Here is an 18,342-nt window from a genome sequence, read left to right on the forward strand (position 1 = left end):
AGTGGTGACTATGTATTAATAGAAAAGAATCTGCCAGCAAAATGGGAAGGAAAATTTGGCAATCCCCTCTTAAATCTGCTTTAGACAATTGTCGGAGCACTTGGTGAGGGGAGCGATGGAATACTGTAGAAAGAATTCCCTACTGACTAAATAAAATCAGGACCAATAGGATATAGCTGTCTTCCAAGGGTAACAAAGTTGCTAGAAGTAGCTATTTCATATTGTGTTTTGCCGTGGCAGCCCCAGCACTCTCAAAGTTGGAAATGTGCCCACTTGTCCAAAAAAGGTTTGTGACCCATCTTCTATAGCATGGGGTAGATGTAATATGGGCAGAAGCTGACTTTCTGCAACAGTCTCTTTTAACAGCATTTGCAATCCTGTGTCATATTTGTTGAGAAGTCAGACCCACGTAAGCCTTTGTAGGATTGTAGCCTTAATACCATGCAACCCTTAGCTTTTGTCAGTTAACAAAATTAAATGTTTGCATCTTCTCTTAAGAGTCAAAATTTATAGATTAATTCCACCAGCAGTATTTGTTTCATTTTATTTGAAAATTTACTGAAATGAGCATTTAGATACATGTGAACATGCATTCTGATTAAAAGACAAATGTACAAATTTTACACTGCAAAGAATGATTCTGCCATACATGTTCAAATAATTTGTATTTACACACCTGTAACAATATACAAAAAGCCCATGTGCTAAAAAAGCAAGCCACTCATAAGTGGGTAACAACCTACTATACTAACCACCTTTAAGAGACTTGAATATCATGACTGCTAACAGCTAAAGAAATGACACTTCAATTTTGAAATCACACATGTAGAGTTCCCAATATAAATCAGTGAGACTGATAAAAAAAATGCTTTGCAAAAATCTTACACTGCTGCTATTTAGAATAGAGAAGTGTAATCACAACCCACTGAGATTAATAGGTCTTGCACTGTACATTAATCACCCACCATCAAGTATTCTGAAATTCCATAGCTTTTGGGAGAATCAGAATAGTGCTTATATATCTTACTGATTGCAGTAGCAATGTAAAGGCCTCAAAATCATTTTGAAGGATTGCTGATTTTCATTAATTTTACAAAAGTTGTTTTGCTATAGGTATGCACCAGTTTTATGTAACATAAGACTTCTTAAATCATGCCACAGTACATTGACTGCAACATTTTACAACTTAAAAACTGACATCCTAAGTTTAAAATAATTTGAAAAGCAGCAAAATTATCCTTTGTTGTGATTCAAATGTTGAACAGTCACTTAGAATGTTAAAGATACTCTGATATTATACTACAGACCATTAAGATATAAAAAGTTGATATATTTCAAAATTAAATGAAAATAAGAGTTTGCTGTAAGGCTGAACTCACCTGGCAAATCTAATTTAGACTGCTGCATTTGATATTCAACCATGGCAAGTAATGCCTCCTGAACCCTGGTAAGAACTAGACACACTTGCTTACTATTAGGAATCTTGGTGGATTTTTGCACTGCTCAATGTCCCACTGAAATTAGTGGAACACTACCAAATTACTTATATTTAGGAGCAATGAAAAATAAATTTGTAAGATTGCAAAATAAACCTGGAGGAGCTTATTTACTTTTCTCCCTGTAAAGTTAGGAAAGGTTCAGTACGTTTATTAAGAGTGCCACCATCTGGCCAAATAAGCCACAGACAGACAATATTAAGGTAATTTAGTTTGACATGGTAAGTAGGACATTTTTGCACTTCCAAAAGCCTCAGAAGTGTTGCAAAGAATGAATGGATGAGCTCATCCTTGGTAAAATTTTAATTTAAATGTAACTAGGAGCTGGTAGCGATGACGTGAAGAGTCACAGCTGAAGTGCATAGTAACTTTGACAAGTTTTAAAATAAAGAAAAGGCTCCAAGGCTTCAAAGATGAGTTTTTATCTCTGAGGTCCATATCCAAGAAGAAACATGTAGCGCAGAGAATTCAGCCTGGGAGAGAAATTGCAAACCTTTCTTCCCATCAGTGCACTTTGGTGATAAGTGATACAAAATTGCTCAATCCCTCATTTGGGTCCTTACAATGTTGGAAGTCTTGTTAGGAAATTTCTGTAATTCACATTACAATGTAAGCAGACCAAAAAACTAGCTCTTGTTATCTCTCAGATATTTCATTGCTTACTAAATGAGTTTATGTTAACACTTTACAGGGGAGATAATCATAAAAAGAATTGCAACTGCTGCTAAACTTTTTACCATGGCAAATACGTTGTCCACTATCCAGGGAAGTAAGCAGAGGGTCTGGAAGGTGCTGCAGATTTGGCTGGTATTTGAGTTTTTATCAAGGCAGTTGACTTCAGGTGTCCTAATAATGGGGAAAATTATCTTAAATGAACAGCTTCAGAAGATTTCAAAAAGTTTTAGAGCAACTTCTCACATTTTACCGTAAATTTCGCTCCATAACACGCAGATTTTTCCTCCTAGAAAGTAAGGGGAAATGTCTGTGCGTGTTATGGAGCGAATGCCTAGAGATGGCGGGGGAATCTGCTGCAGTTGTGAGCTGTCGGTGGCTCGCTTTGAAACAGCAAAGCGGGTGTAAGCGGCTCCTGTCAGCGAGCTGAGCTGGGGAGGAGGGAGAGAAGCAGAGCGGGCTTGGCTGCTTTACCCCCGTCCTCTTTAAAACAACCTCTCTCCTCCCCACTGAGCTGCTAAGTAGCTGCAAAGCTTTTCAGCCAGCCTAGCCGGGAGGAGGGAGAGAAGCAGAGCGGGGTTGGCTTCTTTAAAACAACCCCGTGCTCTCTGTCCCTGCCTGCAGTTTTTTGCTGTCCGATGTTGGATTAGCCACTATAGGGGCTGTGTGTGTGTGCTTGAGCTATCGTTCTCCTCCTCCTGCTTCCCTTTCACTCTCCCTGCGCTCTCCCTCCGACTTTAGAATTGACACTCTGTGTGTGTGTGTGTGTGTGTGTGTGTGTGTGTGAGAGAGAGAGAGAGAGAGAGAGAGAGAGAGAGAGAGAGAGGGGGGGGGCTCCTTCTCCTCCTGCTGCTTCCCTTTCACTCTCCCTGCGCTCTCCCTCCGACTTATCAGCAGCATCCTTCTCCACACCCCCCACGCGTGCTCCTTGTCCCTTGAGTTCTTTTCCTTCCCTCCCCACTTAAAACGTGTTTACAAAGCACGGATCCACATGGATCCTCAGGATTTTTGCACTAGGTCACCCCAAATTCACCATCAGATCACATAGCATATCCATGGCTACCCAAAAAACACCCACACCCACTGTTTCATGGGGCCGCAATGGTGCAAAAACGTGGTTACAAAGCATGGATCCACATGGATCCTCAGGATTTTTGCACTAGGTCACCCCAAATTCACCATCAGATCACATAGCATATCCATAGCTACAGCCTGCACCAAAAAACACACGCACCCACTGTTTCATGGGGCCGCAATGGTGCAAAAACGTGGTTACAAAGCATGGATCCACATGGATCCTCAGGATTTTTGCATTGGGCTACCCCAAACTCACCGTCAGATCACATGTCTGTGGCCACAGCATGAACCACAAAAATCATACATCCACTGTTTCGTTTAGAATATTTTTTTCTTGTTTTCCTCCTCTAAAAACTACGTGCGTGTTATGGTCAGGTGCATGTTATAGAGCGAAAAATACGGTAAGTTTAATGCACATGCATGCTTGCCCACCTGTGTTGTGAGATGTGTTTTGGCTGAGCCTTCGTAAAGGAATGCTGTCTTCTCTTTTCTTCAAATATTTTGCTTCCAATCCCATGTTTTCCCCACTAAATCAGAAGAAAGATACTTAATAAGAAGAAACCATTTCAGTTTGCCAGACTCAAAGAATGTTTCTAAGTTCACTAAGCTGGGGTTTCATAAGATCTTCAAATAATACATTTTATGGTCTCCTAAAATACTGCTTTCTTTAGAAGAAGTCAAACTCTCCAGATGGTGTTGGGGACGGTCAGAGTTGTAGTCCAACCTGCTGGCTGGTGCTAATGGGAGTCCCTTTCAGTCAAAGGCCACATTCCTTCAGGGATAATATGATGGGAGACACATTCAGGATGTAGATACCTGCTTTCCTTCCTTCCTTCCCACTCCTTTTCTCTCCCCACATCCTGCAGACTGCCAGCAGAGGGACAATCACTCTTGCCAAAGGACTTTGTGCCATCTATTTTGGCACCCCTTTCCTCTCTTCTGGCAACCTCCACCCATAATTAGGCCAGGGCCACCGATGGACCACTCCTAAACTAAAAGCACAAGCACTCACTTCTCTTTATTTGTTGGGTGATTCGTCATCACAGGAATCCCTGGCTGCGAATCTGAACATCTGTTGGTCTCTTGAGGCTGCATATTGAACTGAACCTGCTGGAGACAGAAAATTTTTCACACACTCACATTTCTATGTCTAGGCTTTAATTATACATTAAAGAATGCTGAGAAGAATTATCCTAAAATCTGGTTGATACGCACAACACTAAAACTTAATTTAAGCCGCTAAGGCATAAACCTTAGGCTTCCACATGCCCAGTATTTTGTTGAAATTACAAAGGAGGGCAGTTGTGAAAATTAATTTCACTTTATATACCTGTGAAAAGGAGAGGCTAAGAGATTTCAACAACTTAAGAGGGGAAAGAGTTGTTCCTGTGGGATGAGGTTTGCCAAAACAGTGACAGGGTAATTTTTTTGTTCATTAAAAAATATTTTTTTTAGTTCTGCTGCCACAGGTAGCAGTTTCTCCATATGAGAACTTGAAGCTTAGTCCTTGTTACACGTATTCTTAAAGCCTGTATTCTGGGTGTGCAGCAGCTTATAATGCTAATTTGGAAAGATGCAATAGAATATAAAATTATATATTTGGGTGCCTGCCTTTTGTCCTGAAGTTTGCTGGTTGATGCTTTTGACAGCCACTGTATCTGGGAAACTTTGAAAAGGCAGCAAAGGAGAGATGGGATAGCCTAGTCCTGAATTCAAAAATGGAATTCTGCTATCAACCTGCAAAAGAAAAATTAAATTATAAAGCCAGGGCAACAACAGCACACTATTAGTTACAAAGCTCCTTTCATACCTTTTTTGTATTTAAAAGCAAACACATCCAAAATTAAACTATACTAATAATTTATATAGTACTTCATTATTTGTACTGTACTCTGTCCAGTTGAAAACAAATTCCTCTATTTGTATCTTAATGGTAGTGGATATTAGGTATAAGCACTTCCTTCTCTCCCAGTACGTGTAGAAATTAACACTATAGGAGAGGGAAAGGACCAGGAGGACCATACAAAAATTCTTAAGGACATTACTATTACCATACTGTGAGGTGAAATGCCAGTTCTTGGAGTGGTACCACTAGGACTAGTAGATGTTCCTGACACTTCTTGCTTCCTCGTCATCTGAATTTCATTCAGCTGCTTGTTTAGCCATGTGATGACTACAAAGAAAAAATGTGCACCAGGTTTTTCACTTTTCAGGACTTTTATCTGCTGTTTTAAATCTAAACCATAGCTCAGTATACGTAAATAATTCACAGTGCCATCCTATGAATGTTTACACTGAAGTCAGTCCATCAAGTTCAACATGCTTGGGTGTAGGACTGCAGTCTCAGTTTTGTGATATATTAAATTAGAGACTGAGAAACCTAGTCAGTACTCTCCAACAGCCTTACACAATAGATGGGAAGTGGGGAAATTACATTCAGGAATTATTTATTAAAAATTTAAATTACATAATGAAGTTGCAGAAGAGAGAAGGAAACAAAAGGGGAGGAATATGACAGCCCCAGAAATTCTTCTTTAGGTTCCAGCTGCCAAACAGAATTCTTCGTCTTTGCACAATAATATTTACATGCTTGTACTTCCTTAACTGAAAGCTGTTCAACTGCCACATATCTAAGAACATAGAATTTGTAGACCCACGAAAGTGAGATTACGTCTCAAACCAGCTTCAATTGTTAGAATTAGATATTAGTGGCTAATGCAAGAATCTCATATACACACACCGTTTTCATTCGTTTTGAGAAGATGCTTGCTTTCCTCCAGCTTCTGTACTGTAGCTTCCAGTTGTTCCTGCAACTTGCACACCTGAAATGTTTTAACACAGGGGTCAGCAAACCTTTTCAGCAGGGGGCCAGTCCACTGTCCCTCAGACCTTGTGGGGGGCTGGACTATATCTATATTTGGGGGGGGGGAGAGAAATGAACGAATGCCCCACAAATATCCCAGAGATGCATTTTAAATAAAAGAACACATTCTACTCATGTAAAAACATGCTGATTCCTGCACGGTCCGCAGGCCGGATTTAGAAGGCGATTGGGCCAGATCCGACCCCCGGGCCTTAGTTTGCCTACCTATGTTTTAACACTATCAGTCCATAGCAGTTTAATCGGCAGCACCAAAGCTTACTTTAAAAGCAAAGTGTATTAAGTCTATTGAAAAGCTCATACTGATGGTATTTCCACCACACCATAGAATTGGTCTGCCAATCATATGTACAGGGATTATGATTCAAGGCAGAGACCTAGAATGAACTGACATAGCATGAGTTTAAAGTTAAGCATCTTTAAAAAAAACAACAAAAAAAACACTTACTGGATAGAAACCTGACCCTCAAGTTACCTCTTGCTCTTTTGCTCGGAGAGAACTTTCTGCTTCCTGTAGATCCTTCTGTTCTTTCTGCAGTTTTTCTTCTTTTTCAGCCAAGAGTTTTTCTTGCTGAATTGTTACTGTATTTTTCAGCTTGAGTTTGCTCATTAGAGTCTTTACATCGCCTTGCAATTTCTTTATTATCTCATTGGCCTAATAAACAACCGCAGAATTTTAAATCAGGAAAAACATGAAGTCAAATAATCATCATCAAGAAGGACAATAACGTGTTTTAAACAAACCTTAAGGAGTTCAGATGATAGTGACTTTAGTGTTGTTTCGAGATTTCCTATTTGAATTTGTTTCTTTTCTATATTTTTTTCCAGGTTTACCTTTTAAAAAAGCATATATTGTATTAGGGAGGTTTTGTTTTGCCAAGAAATATTCACATGGATCTGTTGCATAAAGTAACAAGAACATTAGTTCTGAAATTCCTATTCTGTAATGTAAAATGCTAGCAATTTCTGGAAAGCCTATCACATCCAAAAATGCTTATTTATATTACTATAGTTACTACAGTGTGGTGAAATATATAACTTTTTAAAAAGTCAATAAATTGTAGTATTGCCTACACTTTCTAAATATAGCCATAACCCAGAGAACTACATAACTATCTGTGTGTGCCCAGCAGCTTTTGGATTTGTTTCTCTAATGGGAATGTCCCATGTCACACAGCACACTATTTTTAAAACTTAAAAGGAATTTCAAGGGCATATTGAGGAGCACAACACTTATGTTGTATCAAATAGGAAGTAAAGTAGATTGGGCATGAGGAACCCCAGCTATGCACAGATAAGCAGCTTTTTGGATTGTAGCTCATGTTCTTTCATTTCAGCATTCAATTCTCCATGAGTTAAAGTACTGCTGTATTCTAGAAAGTAAAATTAAGAACCTTTTGCTCATGTGTTGCATCCGATACTTCTTTTGCCCTAGTAACCAGATCCTCCTTGCTTTTGACCTCCTGTTCTAAAACAGCAACTCGAGTCTGCAGCTGATTTACTAGTTTTTCCTTTTCATGGCATTCAGCATCTAGGGTAGCATTCTCTCGACGTAGAGACAGAACTTCCTGGTTTGCTCTCTGGCATTCCTATGTGGTTGAAGAAATATTTTACAAGCATTTTAACAAAAATGTTGCTGGCAAAAATTCATGCTTTGTTTCATGCTTGACAGAAGTTAAGCATATTCTACAAAAACAAAACAAAAAACTTGTTTTCAATACATAACTGGCAACATTTAGTATATTTATATGAGTGACTGGAAACTATCAAATTGTCTCCCAATGTAGATCTTAATAGTTGAATATAACTTACATCTTCTATGCCAGACAATTTCGCTTTAAGTTCTCTGACTGTCGAATCGCCTTTGTATCTCCTTTCCATTAGCTCCTTGTTGACATTTTCCAATTCCTTCAACCTATTCTGCAGCTGCTGCACTGTTTTCTGATGCAGGCTTTCCAGATCCCTTTTCTGTTGCTCATTCTGTTGTTGATATTGTGCTTGTGCCTGCAAAGAACAGCAATTACTTGAGCAACTACTAAAGGCATAAGGATTCTGCTAGATGTATATAGGCGTCTCTTTACACACCTGCAGAGCTTTCTCCTTCTCATTTGTCAGTTCCTGGGTATATTTGTTCGTTAGAGATGCTGTTTTGGATGCCAATTCATTTCTCAACTTGTCCAATTCCCTGCTCTTTTCTGACAAGCTCTAAATATGAGAAAATAAAAATAGTAAGATGGCCAACTTGCATGTAATTGAAGGGTTTTAATCAATACTATGCCAGTGCTTTATATATGGTTACAGGCAGGTTATCCTATTACAAACACATCCCACTGCAAAGACTAGCCTACAGAACATTTCCCACATCACAGCTATCCCCCCCAAAAAACACGTGATTGCTTTGCACTTTACATCCTTATATAGACACACATAATTCTTCTGTTTTTACAGAAACCTATAGCACCTTAAACACTAAAACTTAAGTGCAATATGAGCTTTTACAGCTAAGCCTACCCTTAACCTCCCATGCATCTGATGAAACAGGCTTTTGCCTATTTTAGCACAAGCTGCAATAAGTTGGTTACACTTCAAGGAGCCAGAGAACTCTGTCGCTTTTGCTTCAGCCATCTAATGCAGCTATTCTTAAATCATTTCCTCTCCTCCTGTACTGAATTCTCAGCAAGAAGGCATATCACAGATCCTAAATTTAGACACAGTATTTATACAATGAATTCAATAAAACAGAGACAATAATCTTCTTCATTTTTTTTTTAATCCCACCCCTCAAAACACAATTTCATGGGGAGCCTTTGGGCTCATTCTCTTAGCCCCGACACCTTAGTGCAACAAATTGAATTGCATGTTCTTTCCCTGCCCTGCCCACACCTATGCTATGTTTTGCTATGTCTGACTTTGATTTGAGTGCCCCTTGGGGTAAGGATCTGTCAGACTTTTTCTTTCTAAAGGGTCAGGTACAAAAAGGTCATTAAGTAAACACAATACAGTAATAATCCTCTGTGCAGCCCCCCAATGTACTCCAAAAATCTGTTCCAGAGGGGTTGTCATTTTAAGGACATGCAGGGGAGAGGGTAAAGAATTAGAGAATTGTAGAATTGGTTAGGACCCCGCCCGAAGGTCATATAGTCCAAAGCAGGAATCTCAACTAGAGGAAGGTGATGCCCCAGTGCTTACAACAGTGGAAGTTTTGCTCTCACACAGGTAACATTGTATACAACCCAACACAGGGTGGGGTTTTTTTTTAACATTAATTTTCTATCAGTTGAACCACAGTGGAATTCTGCTCTTACCTGCTGGGCATAGTTCAGCTGTCTTGTAAGGTCCTCGTCTGTTTTTCTAAGTTTCTGTTCCAGCAGCAATTTTTCTTCCTAGGTACAGTTGACAGCTTTGTCGGTCAATGCAACCCTTCCCAGTTCTTGAAATCATTAAACCTACAATCCTAAACATTCTCACTTGGAATCAAGTCCTACTGGACACAGGGAGATTACTTCTGAGTAAAAATGCGTAGGACTGCACTGCTATTCAGCACATCAGATACAAACTCACTCCTGTTACAGGAGTTGGGCTACTTAACTATTAGGTGCCTTTCCATAGGCCTAATTCTGAAAGATGCACTGGCCTCATTTGCATATCACATTAAACCATAGTTAAAATGAAGCATGGTTTAATGTGAATGAACAGCATGTTGGTGCACACTGCTGAACTCACAGGTGGTTTGCTTTTATTCCGCTGCGCTACAAGGAAACAAACACAGGCCTGAGGCTTCTTTCCCTCAAACAAATCATGAGTGGTAAGCCAAGAACAAACCTTGGATTCAATTAATAGTTTGGCTGGAGAGAAAGAAACCAAAACCCAAGTCCAGATGACGATAATCCAGAACGTAACTTGTTCCTGGCAGTGCAGCAGGAGCACCAGCAATTTCACATTAAACTGTACAGTGGTACCCCGCAAGACGAACGCCTCGGAAGACGAAAAACTCGCTAGATGAAGGAGTTTTTCGTTTTCTTAGCCGCTTTGCAAGACGCATTTCCCTATGGGCTTGCTTCGCAAAATGACAAAGCGTCTTCCCCGCTGTCCCCGGACCTCTTTTGAAGCAAGGGGCAGCGGGGAGAAGATTGCTTCTCCCTGTTGCCAGCCCCGCAATCTCCGGGGACAGAGGGGAAGGCGCGCATGCCTTCCCCTCTGTCCCCGGACCCCTTTTGAACCAAGGGGCGGCAACGGGGAGAAGCGATTCTCCCCGCTGCCCCTTCCCTTGCTTTAAAACAGGGGCAGGCAACGGGGCAGGCAATCTTCTCCCCGCCGCCCCTTGCTTTAAACAGGTCCGGGGACAGACCGCGCACGCCTTCCCGTGTCCCCGGAGATTGCGGGGCAGGCAACGGGGAGAAGCAATCTTCTCCCCGCCGCCCCTTGCTTTAAACAGGTGCGGGGACAGAGGGGAAGGCGCCCACGCCTTCCCCTCTTGTCCCCGGAGATTGCGGGGCAGGCAACGGGGAGAAGCAATCTTCTCCCCGCTGCCCCTTGCTTTAAAACAGGTCCGGGGACAGAGGGGAAGGCGTGCAGCGCTTCCTCTCTGTCCCTGGACAGTCTCCATAAGAACGCATTGATTGATTTTCAATGCATTCCTATGGGAAACCGTGCTTCGCAAGACGAAAAACTCGCAAGAAGAAAAAACTTGCGGAACGAATTAATTTCGTCTTGCGAGGCACCACTGTACTTTATTTCGACATTGGTTTAATGTGATGTGTGAACTTTCAATTGTAAAATATAGAAAACTTATGTCAAGGTGGCCTTGTTACACCACTGTCATGAAAAGAAAAGCAGAGTATGCCAGACCACACAGCAGGACACACCCCACAACTTTATATTTTGCTTCCTTGTTTTGACAAAGTAACCCAAGCTATTCACTATGCCAAAAGATCCGAAAATGTAACCCAAAACATACACTTGAAAACTTAGTTTTACCTTAACACATTTCAAACAGGTTGCCAGAAACTTCTTGATTTCTGCATCATTTCCTGGTAGGAATTTCAGTGATAAGTGGGTGAGGTGTTTAAATGGGTTTGTCTCAACCACATTTAAAAAAGCAGGGGTGTGATCTAAATTAGGGCCTGATGAAACCAGGTGCAGCAAAAACCTAAAAAGAGTAAGAACACATTAAAAATTACTTGTTAGCTGGGTCTCTCAGCACATGACACACATATCCTTATGGAAGGGTAGGCTGGTACAAAGGAAATAACTCTTCCAACTCCACTGCTATCCAATTGGTGTGTTAATCCACCAATCATTACAAATACTGGCTACTTCCTCTGCCCACTGGTAGCAGTGTGGATCAATGCAGGTGCAACAACCTTTTCCTAAGAAGTCTGCAAGCCTTATTTAAAAAGCCAGCAACAATCTTTTGCAAGTAGCTCATGAAAAGACAAAGGATAGGGAATAAGGAAGCAGCTGGTGGGGGGAAGGCACATTGCACTATAACAGAGTATTAGATGCACTGGTCAGAGTTTGTACTTTGCCTCTAACTCTATTGCAGCAAGAGGTATGTGTTCTCCACTTAAAGGGTGTCAACAACCCCAACTAGCACTCCTAGAGCCAAGTCAAAGCAAAATGTAGTTGATAGATTTATATGAAATAATTGGAGCTAAGCAGATTGCAGCACAAACATTTCTCCTTGCCTGATGGGACAGTCAGCCTTCTCCTCCTCCAGCTCACTGTTCTAGCAGATCTCCTGCCCCTTCCCCATGTCAATTTGAGAGAGGGCATGGGGACAGAAGAGGGGGAAAGCCCCCTTGTGCAGGCTTCCATTAGCTGATTCCTGCCCATAGGTTTTGCATTGCCCATTTTGTTTTCCTACTGAACGTGAGATTTCAAATGGTGTTAATAAAATAAATACGGTAAGTGCTTTAGACAAAAATCAGCCTCCTTGAATGCTACTTTTGTTGTTTGTATTACTTGTTTTAAAGAAAATATAGACTACTGCTTAAGTTTTACTAACCTTGGGATGTCTTTATTTTGTTCTTGGATGCAATGTTGAAGAAGGTCTATAAATCGCTGAGGAAAAGCAGAAAAATCTACCAGAAGACTCTGCTGGAGTTTTAAACTGTATAAAAAGAAAGAGTATAATGAATATGTATTCCTATAGAATACAGTGGTGCCCCGCAAGACGAACGCCTCGCAAGACGAAAAACCCGCTAGACGAAAGGGTTTTGTTTTGGAGGCGCTTCGCAAAACGAATTTCCCTATGGGCTTGCTTCGCAAGAAGAAAGCCCATAGGGAAATCTCCGGGGACCTCTTTTAAATGCTAGCGGTGGGGAGCAAAGCCTCCCCCCCCTCCGGCCTTCAGAAGAGGTCCAGGAAGGCCGGCGGGGGCCGAAAGGCTTTGCTCCCCACCGCCAGCATTTTAAAAGCAGTCCAGGATAGCAGGGAAGCGCTTCCCGCTATCCCGGATGGCTTTTGAAGGCAGGCGGGGGGGAGCAAAGACTTTTGCCCCCCGCCCGCCTTCAGAAGAGGTCCAGGACCTCTTCTGAAGGCTGGCGGGGGGCAAAAGTCTTTGTCCCCCCTGCCTGCCTTCCCGGGGGCTTTTAAATCGCCCCGGGACAGCGGAGAATTCCTCCGCTGTCCCGGGGCGATTTTAAAATGCTGGCGGGCGGCAGCGCTGCCGCCCGCCAGCATTTTAAGATCGCCCCGGGACAGCGGATAAGTCTCCGCTGTCCCGGGAAGGCAGGCGGGGGGGGAAGCAAAGACTTTCGCCCCCCGCCGGCCTTCAGAAGAGGTCCGGGGACAGACTGTCCCCGGACCTGGTCTGAAGGCGGTTTCCATAGGAACGCATTGATTGATTTTCAAAGCATTCCTATGGAAAACCGTGCTTCGCAAGACGAAAAACTCGCAAGACGAAAAGACTTGCGGAACGAATTAATTTCGTCTTGCGAGGCACCACTGTATTTGTTACTAAATCATAGAAGTGTAGAGTTGGAAAGGACCTTGAGGGTCATCTGGTCCAACACCCTGCAAGACAGAAATCTCAATTAGTTCATACATGACAGATGACCATCCAACCTCTGCTTAAAAACCTCCAAGGAAGGAGAGTCCAACAGGTCTTGTGGGAGTCTGTTCCACTGTCAAACAGTTCTTAGCGTCAGAAAGTTATTCTTGATGTTTAGTTGGAATCTCCTTTTTCCTTCTGAGATATGCAAGTCATTAGGTACATAGGAACAATGTTCATAATAATCATTAGCTAAAACGCAGCTACTCAAACTTTTATCTAAGTATTTTCTAATCAGAACTTGGTAACTTACCTTTGAAAATCTTCCTCAGAAATAACAAGATTGTATAGAAAGAAGGGGTCGGAATCGTCAGTTAGACGAACAACTAAATCCTAGAAGAAAATAGTTTGGAGAAATTTATTACAGCTTCACAATTCTTTCGGAGTCACGCATTCAGTGGCTGCGTCTGCACACTGCACTGTATGTAACAGTTTGTTTTAGCTATGGATTGTTTTCAATTTATTTAAATATTTCCATATCCCCTTTGATTAAGAAAAAAAAATATCAAGGTGGTTCATAATCAAACACAAAAAATACAATAAAAACAATAAATTCAGGAGCAAAAAAGTTAAGATAAAATCAATATGCTGATATTAATGGTTAGCAAAAACCTGAAGTAGTAGTATGTTTTTAGCAACCACTGCTAACCAAGAGTAGGTGTTTGCCTTCTCTCAAGGGAGACTGTTTCACTGGCAGGGTACCACAACAAAAAGGCCTTTTTCTTGGCTGTCACAAGATGAGCTGCAAACCTAATAACAAACCTGGGTTACCACTCAATTTGTCTTAAGAAAGACAAATAACAAGGCTGAGTTTAGATTACATGCTAAGCAAAACCATGGCTTAACTGACAGAAGGAAGAGGACAGCAGGAGGAACAAAGGGCGCACAATCCAATCTCCAGCAGTCTGCTTTTTCATCCTAAACCATTGTGCAGCTTAGCATTATATGCAAACCAGCTCAAAGTAGTAACAAAGTAGAAAGCAAACCACGGGTACTCTGCTAGGCTTGGACATTCAAACAAACTATGCCTTAGTGTTACATGCAAACCAGGTCAGCAACAGCCTACCCATGCATTTTGTAACTTTTGAATGCATCTATACAACAGATGACATCACAGCAGAACAACATAGAAATATTAACCCCAAAGACAATGCTTATTCATAATGTTCCACAAGAAACTGTACAGCAGTTCCTACAAGAAGGATGGGGATTTGTGGATCTCCGTGACAGCAGCCACGAAATTAAAAGACGCCTGCTTCTTGGGAGAAGGGCAATGACAGGCCTAGACAGCATCTTGAGAAGTAGAGACATCACCCTGCCAACAAAGGTTCGTATAGTTAAAGCTATGGTTTTCCCAGTAGTGATGTATGAAAGTGAGAGCTGGACCATAAAGAAGGCTGATCACCGAAGAATTGATGCTTTTGAATTATGGTGCTGGAGGAGACTCTTGAGAGTCCCATAGACTGCAAGAAGATCAAACCTCTCCATACTGAAGGAAATCAACCCTGAGTGCTCACTGGAAGGACTGATTGTGAAGCTGAGGCTCCAGTACTTTGGCCACCTCATGAGAAGAGAAGACTCCCTGGAGAAGACCCTGATGTTGGGAAAGATGGAGGGCACAAGGAGAAGGGGGCAACAGAGGACGAGATGGTTGGATAGTGTTTTCGAGGTTACCAGCATGAGTTTGACCAAACTGCGGGAGGCAGTGGAGGACAGAGGTGCCTGGCGTTCTCTGGTCCATGGGGTCACGAAGAGTCGGACACGACTAAACGACTAAACAACAACAACAAAATATATTGTTGGACTACATCATCCCTCTCAATTGTCTATGCCCCAGCCTTTAGGGCATTGTTTATACTCAAGAAATGTCTCAGGAAACACAGTATGTGTTTGGGGGGGAAAAGACTACTAATCCCCAGAAATCTATTACCTCTTACAAGGCTACTGTTTATGGAATCAAATTTGTTTGGTGCTAGCTGTTTTATCGATGAGCCTACTCTGTGTTAGTAAACATGATCATATGAAGAAGCAGCTAAAGGATAGCAAAACCAACACATGACAAGCAAAATACAAACCTTTCTATGAATGGGATTTGTTGTTGATTGCAGCTCAATATTCACACGAACGTTTATCCGCCTGCAAAACAGACATGTGACTCCGTCTTTATTCTTCATTTTACTAAATGAAATATTTTGTACTTCAGCTCTGATCAAGATTTTCACAGGAAAAATTAGATTAAGTGCTAAAATAAGCTACAAAACAGCAATGAAGCCTTAATCATTGAATTATTTAGATTATATTTATATTCCGCTAGGAAGTTTTCTCAACAATACAAAAGTGAACTTGGGTAACACATACTTTTCTTAATGTAATGTCTCCATACATGCCACTTGCTTTAAAATTGCTATCTAAACCATTCATTTATACACACATCACTAATCCTAAAACCAATCCACTAATATGGAGTGGTATGCAACCAAGTTTTTCTTACAGTAGACACATTGACATTAATGGACTTTATAGTCATGTTTGTTAATTTCAATGAGTTTATTCTAAATGAACCTTAGTTTCATACCACCCATTGTTTAATTAATAACAAGCCCACTCATTGAGTGTGGATCCTTATGAAGCCAAAACAGTATAAGTTATCAGCAGGCTACATTATTATTTGCAATGGGGATGAGGTGGTGGGAACAACTCAAAAGAGCCCAGTGCAGATTGTGCATGATCAGTGAGCACTGGGGCAGCAGTGATGGTGAGGAGTGGTACCTTGGTTTTCTAACTTAATCCGTTCCGGAAGTCCGTTCTTAAACCAAAGCATTCTTAAACCAAGGTGTGCTTTCCCATAGTTGCGGGGACTCAATTTACAAATGGAACACACTCAGCAGAAAGCGGAACATGTTCTGCTTCCAAGGCAAAGTTCACAAACCAAAACACCTACTTCTGGGTTTGTAGCGTTCTTAATCCAAATTGTTCATAAACTAATTGTTACAAATTCCATTTGTATAGACAATTTGCAGCACAAATTAGAAATAAACAGAAACTTACTAAGTCATGCTTGTTGCGTGCAATTCATTCTAAAATCTAAATTGATTAGTGCATTATCCCGTTTTTAATTCTAAAATGCTGTACCAAAATACTGATTCCATATAATATAGGCCAAAAAGGGGGGGGGGGAGCTCAACTATTCAAAAAATAGTTTGCACCAAGTTGCTCACAGCATTCTTAAAAATTATGGGCTTCCTGCACTTAATGACTCAGTAACAGTGTGATTTTTACTATGTATGTTTCCTTGGAACTTACGTCCTACTGTATTGAACAGGACTTGCTTCCTAGCCATAGCTTTTTAGGATTGCAACGGGACTTACTTCTAAGCAAGCAAGCATGGCTCAAATTTCGTGCTCCACCAAGTTCAAATGCAGGTGTGCTCAAGTTTGAAAGGCCTTCGGAGCTGGACCTCAGTGTCTGGGCTGAACGATGTGGGTGGAGATGCTCCTTCAGGTACACTGGGCCGAGGCCATTTAGGGCTTTAAAGGTCAGCACCCAGCACTTTGCATTGCGCTCAGAAACGTACGTATTCTATTTACAAGTCAATAAAAAATACTTAACTAAAGTAGAAAGTGTCAAATGATTTTGACAGATTTTTCTGAGAACTTGGGGTCGAAATGAAGTAATTTAAAACAACTGTTGTCTGGATGGCTTCATTCTCTATCTGCTAGACAGAGGTTGATGACAGGTGGGGGGTGTCCTACCCCCCCCCAAAAAAACCAAATCCTGGCTATGCTCATGCTCACAACCCTGTTAAAAGGTGCCAGTCTATATGCTCAAGGTTACCTTTATATGCTTTAAAGTTGCCAGTCTATATGCTCATGGTTACCTTTCCATGCATTTGCATACACACAGAGAGAGAGAGAGAGAGAGAGAGACTGATTTAGGTATGATGAGACCCTAAGCCACTGAAGGTACTGTAATGGGGCTCTTTATATGTCCAGCTGCCCTTTGTCAACAACAAATTGTCGCTGTTTTTTGTCTTGAATATATGCTATATGGTAATTTATGGACCTGGTCCATGGGGTCACGAAGAGTCGAACACAGATAACAAAATTATGGACCTAATAGGCATCTAAAGCCATTTGCGCATAACAAAATATGTACTTTATCAAAGCAACTGATACTAGAAATGAAAAAAACCAGTGATATTTTAGGGAGCAGGCTAGCAGGTGGGGCCCATTACTTACATCATAGGCGTCTACACTGTTATTGCTATATGCAGGTTTTATTTATTTATTAATTATCTTATACAGTATTCTGGAAATGTACACCCAGGTTTTTTTCCTTTAAATTTTTTGGGGGCCCCCAAAAGAGTGGGTCCCTAAGCTATAGCTTGTTTAGCTTATACGTAAATCCGGCACACAACATACACACACGCAAAATGATGGCGCCAACATGCTGGGAAGGGGATGAACTGGGGCAAAAGATCCCTAAGGCTCAGGTGCGGCGCCTGGCTCCTCCTCTCCGCTGAACTCGGTTGGACCACAAACACGCAGGTTCCCGTGTCCGTTGCTCCCGAGCCTCGCAGCGCTTTAACACCCCCAACGCACGACATTTCTCTGCAATCCCGAAAGGGGGTTGTTTGAAAGGCGTGACACGCGTCTTCCCAGCCCGCCAGAGTTCGTGTTACGACCAGTCTCTGAAAAAGCCCCCCCCCAAAAAAAATTCGATAAACCCCCTCAAAAGCGGCCAGACTACAGAAAACCGCAGCTTTCCTGTTTCAAAAGGGTCTTGCGCTGGAGAGGTGGGGGGCAAGCAGCCGATTTTGCCCCCACACACCCCACCTCAAGGGACCCTCCGTCTCCCCGAGTCCCGTCAGGGGACGAGCCAACCGCCCGCCTGCTGCGGCGGAGATAGGGCGGCCCTTCAAGCAACGGAGGGAGTGGGGAGAAGAAAGCCCCCCGTAGGCCATTGTGAGGGGAGACACGGAAAACGTCTCCCTTTGTGGGGAAGCCTCGCCTCGCCGCTCACCTCTCCTCGCAGCCCTGGCACTTGGCCTGCACCGGCACCAACTGACTGAACAAGCTCTCGGCCGCCGCCATCTTGCGCTTTGAGTTTGGCGCCGGCCTCCCGCGGGGCGGAGAAAAGAGGGAAGGAGGCCTCTCGGGGAC

General features: G+C 42.1%; 1 protein-coding gene across 2 annotated transcripts; it reads right to left on the minus strand.

Annotated features, from left to right (window-relative positions):
• Window positions 1-506: 506 nt before the first annotated feature.
• On the minus strand, window positions 507-18,326 carry SASS6 (SAS-6 centriolar assembly protein). Of its 2 annotated transcripts, none has more exons than XM_081916029.1 (17): window positions 18,203-18,326; window positions 15,256-15,316; window positions 13,434-13,513; window positions 12,134-12,238; window positions 11,104-11,275; window positions 9,432-9,509; window positions 8,212-8,331; window positions 7,939-8,130; window positions 7,521-7,715; window positions 6,871-6,960; window positions 6,602-6,781; window positions 5,986-6,067; window positions 5,297-5,418; window positions 4,857-4,982; window positions 4,258-4,355; window positions 3,678-3,772; window positions 507-2,342 (listed from the first exon to the last, which is right to left on the minus strand). In XM_081916029.1, the coding sequence occupies exons 1-17, from the start codon at window positions 18,271-18,273 to the stop codon at window positions 2,254-2,256; spliced, it is 1,956 nt and encodes a 651-aa protein (XP_081772155.1). In that variant the 5' UTR covers window positions 18,274-18,326; the 3' UTR covers window positions 507-2,253. The 2 variants fall into 2 exon arrangements, with proteins under 2 accessions (XP_081772155.1, XP_081772154.1); XM_081916028.1 differs by lacking the exon at window positions 18,203-18,326 and adding an exon at window positions 18,016-18,158.
• Window positions 18,327-18,342: the final 16 nt, after the last annotated feature.

The sequence above is a fragment of the Podarcis melisellensis genome (assembly GCF_964234715.1).
Source record: "Podarcis melisellensis genome assembly, chromosome: 6".
In the NCBI taxonomy this organism is placed as follows: Eukaryota; Metazoa; Chordata; class Lepidosauria; order Squamata; family Lacertidae; genus Podarcis; species Podarcis melisellensis.

Excerpts from the sequence above, each read along its gene's own strand:
- SASS6 (XM_081916028.1), bottom strand. The coding sequence starts at position 18,143 with ATGGCCTACGGGGGGCTTTCTTCTCCCCACTCCCTCCGTTGCTTGAAG. Across the intron at positions 6,782-6,870 it reads TATCATCTGAACTCCTTAAG|GCCAATGAGATAATAAAGAA; the intron begins GTTTGTTTAAAA and ends GTTGTTTATTAG. Across the intron at positions 3,773-4,257 it reads CACCCAACAAATAAAGAGAA|TGGGGAAAACATGGGATTGG; the intron begins GTGAGTGCTTGT and ends CTTCTGATTTAG.